This window comes from Lactuca saligna, chromosome 4 (genome assembly GCF_052625555.1).
Source record: "Lactuca saligna cultivar CGN05327 chromosome 4, ASM5262555v1, whole genome shotgun sequence".
NCBI lineage: Eukaryota > Viridiplantae > Streptophyta > Magnoliopsida > Asterales > Asteraceae > Lactuca > Lactuca saligna.
In genome coordinates, this window is record NC_136420.1 from 312,795,678 (window position 1) to 312,805,383 (window position 9,706).

The following is a 9,706-nucleotide window of genomic DNA, read 5'->3' on the forward strand; positions in this document are numbered from 1 at the left end:
AAGGGAAAAGGTATTCTAAATCAGCTTTACAGATTCTATAAGGGTGATCCATTCTGATTCATTTTTGGCTAATTTTTATCTCTACCTATTAAATTATTATTTTTTATTGTATTATGAATGATGATGAAATGATAATTATGTTTATCTCCAAATGATTATACATAAAAACTATAAAAAAATATTATATAAAAGTCTTAGAAAAGTATGTTCAATAGCACTCTTTTATATACACTCGATTATTAAAAACCTTAAAAATAAAGTTTAAAAGTACGTAAATCTAGATATTTTAATAGATATATAAAGTGTTAATTAAATTGAATTGGCATTATAAAAGGCGCGGATATCGGGTTACAAACTTATATGTCGATCTTTACTAACGGAATCAGTTTAAGTGGCAAACGATAATTGACGGCAGTTAACGGCGAACAAACGGAGTACTTCTTAATCTGGCAGCGGGCACGTACTCCCATTCCCATTCAAAGTCGGTTAAAATACATTCTGACGAAGAAGCTTAAACTCCGGTTCAGCTAAAGATTCCTTCTTCGATTTCTCTACCCGTATCGATCGCCGGAAACTTATCATTAATTCAGGTAATAATTTGATGAACTTTCACTTCTTCAATCGTTCTTGCTGTATTAAGATATGCATTTTGTGATCTAATTGCTAAAATTTTGTTTTGAAGTTCTAAGTAGCCGTAGTTACACGTTTGATTGTTTTATTTCGCATTTACATATATACAGTTATCATTTCTAGCTCAACATTCCTTCTTGATTATTGATTCCTCTATCCGTACCTATTGCAGTAGAATAATCGTTAATTCAGGTAATAGTTTCATAAACTTCGATGATATTTAGTAGTCCAGTCGTCGTTGCTGTATTCGGATTAACACTTTATGATCTAATTGATGTAATTTCTTCTTAAGTTCTTACTAGCCTCAGTTCTATATGTATATATTTTTTGGGTTAGGTATACAGTTATGATTATTTTTATTTAATCTATGGTTATGGTTTAGGGTTTAAGTTGATTTGTCATTCAGTTTTGGATTTTATTCTTAGGATTATGCATCTTTACAGATAAAGCTATACTGGCTTTAGGATTCAGCTTTACTTTAGATTATTAATTGCTCTTATACTTTCAGTGATTGTATTCGTTTGAGTTGACTACTTGACTATTCCTCTTAATGGACTATGATTGATATTTAGAGACTGATTTTTGATGTTTCATGGAAGTTGACTTTTTAGAGACTATTGAGAACCATAGACAGCTGGAGTAACTTCAATTTTCAGCATTCTGAAGGATGATTCTTTCTGCTCTTTTGACTTCTGTTGGCATAAATTTTGGTTTATGTTTAATATACATCACTCTATACTCCATATTGAGGAAGCAACCAGTGAATGCTGAAGTTTATGCACCACGGATAGTTGCTGAAGGAAAGTATGATAAGAGAAGTGATTTCAACTTGGAAAGGTTACTTCCTTCTACCAGTTGGGTGATGAGGGCATGGCATCCCCCTGAAGAAGAACTCCTCATGCGTGCAGGTTTAGATGGTGTTGTCTTTATGCGCATTTTTATCTTCAGGTTACTATTTTTTATTCACAAACAAATTAGTGTTGTTATATCTTTTAAGTATAAGCTATCTAATCTTTTCCCTTCATTACAGTTTGAAAATATTCTGTTTTGCTGGGGTAGTTGGTCTTTGTGTTCTTCTGCCAATCAATTATATGGGAAGTCAGATATTTATTGATTTTTCAGACTTCACAAACAAGTCCTTGGAATCATTCAGTATTTCAAATGTCAATGATGGATCCAAAAGGTGATTTTTCCTACTTTACCTTTTTGATTCATCAACAGTTAACTCTTACATTTAGTTAACTCTGATCACATTATTTGGAACTTTTGAAGGTTATGGATTCACTTTGGTGCAGTGTATGCCTTCACTGCATTTGTCTGCTATCTTCTTTATGATGTAAGCATTCTTTTAACCAATAGATAATCATGGTTTGTTTGGTTGTATGGAATGGAATGATGAAGGGATGGAATGGAATAAGTCATTACATTCCATGATCATGTTTGGTTGTTCTGTAGGAATGGAATGATTTTTTTTTATTAAGGTACATTGTTTAACTCTACAATATACATTATATAATTATAACTAATAAATTGTTTATTCCATCCAACAAAACGAACAAATTTCTTTCATTTCAATGGAATGAACAATTCCATTCCCTTCCTGATTCCCGCATACCAAACACTACATCAATTCCCTTTCATCCAATGAATTATTTATTATGATCTGCAGGAGTATAACTATATCTCTTTGAAAAGGCTTGCATTCTACTCCTCATCCGAGCCTAAACCCAATGAATTCACTGTATTGGTTAGAGGTATTCCAAAGTCACCTACAGACACCTTAAGTGAAACTGTTGAGAAATTTTTCTCAGAGTTTTATCCTTCCATATATCTATCACACTATATGGTGTTTCACACTTCAAAGATTTGGAAATTAATTGTAAGTCAACTTTTAAAGCTTTACATGATGCATTTAATTCAATCTGATTCCTATTTGTATTTAATTGTCATTCTAGCATGAAGGTGATGCGCTATATAAAAGAATCACTTATCTGAAGTCCACAAAGCAAAGGTCTCAAAGGTTTGGGCGTGTTGGATTTTTTGGGCTTTGTAGGCCCAAGGTTGATCTTGTGGAGTATTATGAGAAGCAGTTAGATGATCTAGAAGAAAAAACAAGAACACAACAATCTTTGCTTCATGGAAAGGTAAGCTTATTATATATTTTCCCTCATGTTAAAGGTTAGTATTTTCCTTATCCTTTATGCTAGTATTTGAAACCTGCTTTATTGCTAGTATCTGCTTTCTACTTTATTGTTAGTTTTTGCTTTCTACTTTATTGTTAGTATCTGCTTTCTACTTCATTGTTAGTATCTGCTTTCTACTTCATTGTTAGTATCTGCTTTCTACTTTATTGTTAGTATTTGCTTTTTACTTTATTGCTAGTATCCGCTTCCTGCTTTATTAGTATTTTCCTTCTCCTTTATGCTAGTATTTGAAACCTGCTTTATTGCTAGTATTTGCTTTCTACTTTATTGCTAGTATCTGCTTTCTACTTTATTGCTAGTATCTGCTTCCTGCATTATTGCTAGTATCTGCATTCTGCTTTATTGTTAGTATCTGCTTTCTGCTTTAGAGCATCTCCAATGGTTAAGTTATGTTACGACTTAAAAAAAATTGGCAACTCATCTTCCATTAACTTAAACCTCTAATTAAATGATCTCTCCAATGGTTAACCTCTAATTAAGCTACAAATAAGCTAGTATTTGTATGTTTGGCTAAATTTGTAATTGGTTGATAATTTTTTTTTTGTTTTGTTTTCAATTGGTAGGAACTTCCTGCTGCATTTGTATCTTTCAAATCACGGATTGGTGCTGCAGTAGTTTTACAAATCCAACAAGGAGCAAAGCCTACAGAGTGGCTTACTGAGCGGGCCCCCGAGCCTCGTGACACATACTGGCCTTTCTTTTCTGCGTCTTTCTTAAGCAGATGGATTGGAAATGTGGTGGTGGTTATCGCGTGTGTTGTTCTTACCATTTTGTTCTTCATTCCTGTTCTCATAGTCCAGGGTCTCACTAATTTGAATCAGTTGGAGACTCGGTTCCCTTTTCTCTCAGGCATTTTAAACATGTCAGTATACTATAACTATATAATCTACTCATTTCACTATATTATGAAATTACATATCTAACTTGTCTATATGGTGTTTAACTTGTATGCAGAACGTTTGTAAGTCAAGTCATCACAGGATATCTTCCTAGTTTGATACTGAAGACGTTTTTACAATATGTGCCACCTGTGATGATAATATTATCCTCTATTCAAGGCTATGTTGCTAGAAGTCAAATAGAGAAAAGTGCATGTAATAAAGTGCTCTGGTTTAGCATATGGAATGTATTTTTTGCAAATGCTTTATCTGGATCGGTTTTATATCGGGTTAATATCTTCCTTGAGCCTAAGGAAATACCAAATATATTAGCTGTTGCTGTTCCAGTACAGGTAAAAAAAAAAATAAATAAATACACTCATGTTCATTGCATTTTTAATGGATATTAAAGAGGTGATAGTAATATTTTAATTTCTTGTACATGTTTATTACAGGCTACGTTCTTCATAACATATGTAGTGACATCTGGGTGGACTAATACATCTTCAGAACTTTTACGGTTGATGCCCTTGATTTACAGTTACACAAGAAGAATATTTTCAACTGAAAGTGGTGAAGACTTTGAAGTGCCTTCACTTTCTTACAGCAGTGTGATCCCAAGTATTCTGTTATTTGGACTTTTTGGCATTACATACTTTGTCCTCTCGCCCTTGATTCTGCCTTTTCTACTGGTTTACTTCTGTCAGGGATACATAGTTTATCGTCATCAGGTTAGATGGATTCATATATTTTGTTATTACTATCTTCCTTTTAATTGTCAGGAAATGAGTAAATTATATTTTTGGTCTACTTTTAGTGGATTACATTTTTGGTCCCTGTAGTTTTTAATTATTTGCAGTAAATGAGTAAATTGTGTTTTTGGTCCCAGTAGTTTTTAGTTTGAATTGATCATTTTTGGTCCCTGCAGCTTTTAATTATTTGCAGGAAATTAGTAAATTACATTTTTGGTCCCTGTATTTCTTAATTATTTGCAGTAGATGAGTAAATTGTATTTTTGGTCCCTGTAGTTTTTAGTTTAACTTAATTACACTTTTGGGACCTGTAGCTTTTAATTATTTGCAGGAAATGAGTAACTTCATTTTTTGTCCCTTTAGTTTATAATTATTTGCAGTAGATGAGTAAATTGTGGTTTTGGTTCCTGTAGTTTTTAGTTTGAGTTAATTACACTTTTGGTCCCTGTAGCTTTTAACTACTTGCATGAAATCAGTAAATTACATTTTTGGTCTCTGTAGTTTTTCACCTTTGGTCCATGTAGCATTTAATTATTTTCAAGTAGTAAATTACATTTTTGGTCCTTGTAGTGCTTAATTATTTGCAATACATGAGTAAATTGTATTTTTGGTCCCTGTATTTTTTAGTTTGATTTAATTACACTTTTGGTCCCTGGAGATTTTAATTTTTTTGCAGGAAATGAGTAAATTACATTTTTGGTTCCAGTAGTTTTTAACTATTTGCAAGAAATGAGTAAATTGCGTTTTTGGTCCCTGGATTTTTTAGTTTGCTAGAAATGAGCGAATAACTTTTTGGCCCCTGTAGTTTGCGATATCTTGCACTTTAGTCCAAGTTTTAAATTTTTACAAGAAGAGTAAGTTATAGTTTTTGTCCTTGTGGTTTCCACTATTCTGCGGTCTGCACTTTACGTCTTTTGAAATTTTTACAAGAAGACTAAATTACAGTTTTGGTCCCTATGGTTCACCAACAAAGACAAGTAATTTTCTAAAAAAAAAAATGAAAAAAGCATGCAACCTTTCATGAACATCACACAGACGATCTTGATTCACAAAAGGTCACGCCACATGTCTACTTGCAATTGGTTGTCTTTTTCTCATTTTATTAACCGAACTTTATAAATTATAAATTAGACTTCTTTTTCACATGTCTACCTACATTAATGTTGCACATCGTTTAGACAAAAATAATAGATATGATACTGATTTTTGTTTGTTTGTTTGTTTTTTTTTTTTTTTTTTTTGATAGTTGCTGAATGTTTATTCACCAAAATTTGAGACTGGTGGGGAGTTTTGGCCAATTGTGCACAATTCTACAATCTTTTCATTAGTATTGATGCAATTGATTGTTGTGGGGATATTTGGTCTCAAAAACCTTCCCTTGGCTTCCAGTTTGACTATTCCACTTCCAATCATCACTCTTCTCTTCAACAGCTACTGCAGAAAACGGTTTCTACCTGTTTTCAAAGGCTATCCTGCTGAGGTATATGTCAATAACCATTCATCTCAAATTCTCAATCTCATTCATTACATTAAAAAAAAAAAAAAATCAAAGAAAGCACGTTGCTACTTCTCACATCTTTTCCTTCACTAAGATTCTATGAACATCAACCATCCATCATATATGAAGTTCTAAATGTGTAGCTAAAACATTACTCATGATACAGTTGATGATAAAGAAAGACAGACGTGACGAAAATGCCCCTGGAAAGTCTGATTTCCATGAGAAACTAATCACTGCATATAAAGATCCGGCATTGCAGCCAATCAAATTCTCTGGAAGAACAGACAGCCACAATACCCCTCTTCTTGCTTCTGAATCATAGAGTGTGATGATTGAACAGTGTGTAGATTTTGTGCACCTTAATTCCATTGTTTAATAATAATAATTTATTGCTTTTTGAAAATTCATTTTCAACAGCTATTGTGATTGCATCAAAATAACATACGTAGACATGTGAAAAAGAAGTCTAATAGGGAATTTACATGTCTACTTATATTATTTATAATTATATACAAAATTATTTCAAATTATATACAAAATTGGTCTTTTTGTTTCTTAAACTCAGAGAAATGGTCCCTGCCTAATAGGGAATTTACATAAATAGCCTCTGTCTTTCGTAAAGTTATAGAAATGGTCCCTGCCTAACAGCGAATCTACATAAATTGTTGATCTATTTCATAAAGGTACATACATGGTCTCAAATTTTGAAACAATTACAAAAATGGTCTTACATAATATCAAAATTACAGAAATGGTCTCATGTTTCACAAAATTACATAAATGATCGCTACCTAATTGCGAAATAACATAAATGGTTCCTGTGTTTACAAAATTACAGAATTGCTCCATACCTAATAGCAAATTTACAGACATGGTCCCATGCTTCACAAAAATTACATAAATTAACCTTATGTAAGTGGCATTACATTAATGGTGTGAAAATATATGATTAATAAACCCGCCGCAAAGCACAGCAATCCCACTTTTTTGAAGTAATTACGTAAATGTTGAATAATGAATATGCAGCTGTGTGTGTGTAGTATTATTACAAGTATTAACTATAGTTATGTTCAGGATAACCACTGTTCTATTGATAGGATGCCACTTGGAAGGATTAGAATGGCCTTTGACTTGTAATTTTCCCATTTGTTTTAAAAAAAAAAAAAAAAAAACAACTACAAAACGAAACCCCTTCATAATATTAGTATCTTAACCCCGTCATTCCACGTGGCAGTCTCCTCAAAGTATAAAGTTCCATGGTTAAGTGGTTGAGTTAACTAAATGTTTTTTTTTTTTTCAATTTTTTTTTGTAACATTTAATTTCTATTAAACATGGTTCCAAACTATTATTAAAAATGTTTAATTTTATAACCTATTAGCAAATAATTATAACCCAAATTTACCTATTTCATATGAAATAGAACAGATGGAGTAGTATATAGTATAACACATTTTACTTCCATTTTGGCAGACTTCTTATAAATATTTTACGCCAATTTGTATTATTAAAAGTAATGAGGATGTCATCATTAGTTTCTACAAACTTCATATTGTCCCCCGGACTTTAAAAACAATCTTACATTATTCATCAATGCTGACATATCCTACTCAATATTCCAATCTGTGATACACACGTACACATATCTCTGCACAGATTACAAGTTCTAATGCAATTTGACTCTGCCCAAATAACTGAGGCATCTTTGATGATAAACAATACTAGTCAAAGGTGAAGAAACGTCCAAAAGTTAACTTTTAGACACAAATACTAGAATAAACAATCAGATGTGACCTCTTCAATCTTGTCTAATCTATATATACACATATCTTGATTAAAGGTATGCATATCAGTATATCACCAACCACTAACAAATCAAACATCTTTCAAACATGGCTAGGAAGAGAAAGCTAGAAATCAATCAAGAACAAACCATGGCTTTCGGTGGGCCCCAGAGAGCCAAGAAGAAGTTTGTTGGGGTGAGGCAAAGACCATCGGGTAGATGGGTTGCAGAAATCAAAGACACCATACAAAAAATCAGAGTATGGTTAGGGACGTTTGATACAGCCGAGGAAGCGGCTCGAGCCTATGATGAAGCCGCTTGCTTGTTACGTGGATCCAACACACGCACCAACTTCTGGCCTTCTTCTCAATCCTTCTCCACCACACCCGCACTCCCATCAAAAATCACAAATCTTCTTCTCCATCGGCTCGAAGCCCGAAACAACCCTCGACCACCATCGGCTTCGGTGAATCGACATGATGACGTGAAGCAGCCGGAGGTGGCGCCGGAGTTCTTGGATACGTATTTTACCGATTTTTTAAACGATGTAGACGGGTTTCTCCCTGTAAACGATATGATGGGTAGTGATGTTGGTAGCAACGTGAGCTTTGAATCGTGTATGCCGGTTGATGTGGATTCTTGTGGAGATACAAATGGTGGAGGCGAAAGGGAGGTGGAAGAGGAAGAAGAAGAAGAAGAAAGGGTGGATTTTAGGTTTATTGATGAAATTGGAACGGGTTGTAATTTTTCGCCATTTGATATGGCTCAAGAAATGGTATCGGAGCAAAGTTATGATGGGGAAGAAGAAGAGCCGATGACGATAAGTGAAGCGATGAAAAGGATGAAATATGAACGTAAGTTTTCGGCTTCTCTTTACGCTTTCCATGGGATTCCGGAGTGTTTACAGAGAAAGGGTGGGCAGGGAGGAGGTGCGAAGGGTAGAGAAAGGTCGAAAATGCATAGAATGGCTCATCAAGTGAATGAAGAATGTAAAAAAGGTGGAGAAGAAATGTGTTTGGTTTCGTCTTCGGATGAGTTTATCGATGGAGATTTGTCTCTGTGGAACTTGCTTGATCTTCCTACCATATGTTATGTTAATTAGATCTTGATCTTAAGCTTTGATATGGTTTTTTTGATATACTTGGTGATCATTGGAAGATAAACTTTATTATGTTCATATATTGTGAAGATTGTACACCTTATGGGAACCTTGCTTAGTTGCTTACTCATTCTAAGATGTGGTGTCGTAGAATGTTAGATTTGTTAAGAATGCGACTTTGTGTTATTTTTCAAAGGAACAATGGAGTTTTTTTTTTTGTCTATTGAATTCAGATCCTATATAGAGATGTAAAATGGTGACAGTTGAATCAGTTTTACTAGCATGTGTTTTTTTTTGTTTTGTTTTTTATTTTTAAGTACGATTGAATTTGAATAGATAACAGTCTAAACTTAGTCATATTATGAAACTTCTAGAAATCGTTGGGACACCAGGTCACGACATTAACCTTATAGAGAACCGGTTATATTTCATGTGTTAAGGTGATTTAGACGCCTAATGAGGAAATATAAAAAATGGTAAACCACAACATAACGGAGAAATATAGAAAGAAGTTGGAGCTTCATACAATGTTCGTTTGCCTTGAGAAGGCATATGATCTTAGGGCTATGTGTGTTAGATAACAGGGTCGTGGGGATATGACAGTGCTATACGTGATATATATTGGAGATTTAGGACCATGTCCAAACCTATGTAGGTGTAGATAACACAAAGCCTTTAATGGTGGAAATAGGACTCCATCAAGGATCCACACTTACCCATATATCTAGCCCTGATTTTGGAGTAAATTACTAAAATCATCCCTATGGTTCGGTCAAAATTGCATGTTTAGTCCCTAATTTTTTTTGCATTCGGATCGTCCATGTGGTTTGATTTTGTTGCGTTTTTCGTTCCTATGGTTTG

General features: G+C 33.6%; 2 protein-coding genes across 4 annotated transcripts; both read left to right on the forward strand.

Moving 5' to 3' along the window:
• Positions 1-368: 368 nt before the first annotated feature.
• Positions 369-6,368, forward strand: LOC145043971 (hyperosmolality-gated Ca2+ permeable channel 2.3-like). 3 transcript variants are annotated; one of them, XM_078992763.1, is made up of 12 exons: positions 369-590; positions 1,013-1,030; positions 1,247-1,578; positions 1,661-1,813; positions 1,903-1,966; positions 2,300-2,509; positions 2,586-2,774; positions 3,398-3,696; positions 3,789-4,065; positions 4,168-4,443; positions 5,711-5,944; positions 6,129-6,368. In XM_078992763.1, the coding sequence occupies exons 3-12, from the start codon at positions 1,298-1,300 to the stop codon at positions 6,285-6,287; spliced, it is 2,142 nt and encodes a 713-aa protein (XP_078848889.1). In that variant the 5' UTR covers positions 369-590; positions 1,013-1,030; positions 1,247-1,297; the 3' UTR covers positions 6,288-6,368. The 3 variants fall into 3 exon arrangements, with proteins under 3 accessions (XP_078848889.1, XP_078848888.1, XP_078848887.1); XM_078992762.1 differs by lacking the exon at positions 1,013-1,030 and having other exon boundaries at positions 1,242-1,578; XM_078992761.1 differs by lacking the exon at positions 1,013-1,030 and having other exon boundaries at positions 370-590; positions 1,230-1,578.
• A 1,426-nt stretch (positions 6,369-7,794) lies between these two features.
• LOC145043972 (ethylene-responsive transcription factor ERN1-like) lies at positions 7,795-9,140 on the forward strand. The gene has a single exon (XM_078992764.1). It carries the CDS (start codon positions 7,856-7,858, stop codon positions 8,846-8,848), a length of 993 nt encoding a protein of 330 aa, XP_078848890.1. The 5' UTR covers positions 7,795-7,855; the 3' UTR covers positions 8,849-9,140.
• Positions 9,141-9,706: the final 566 nt, after the last annotated feature.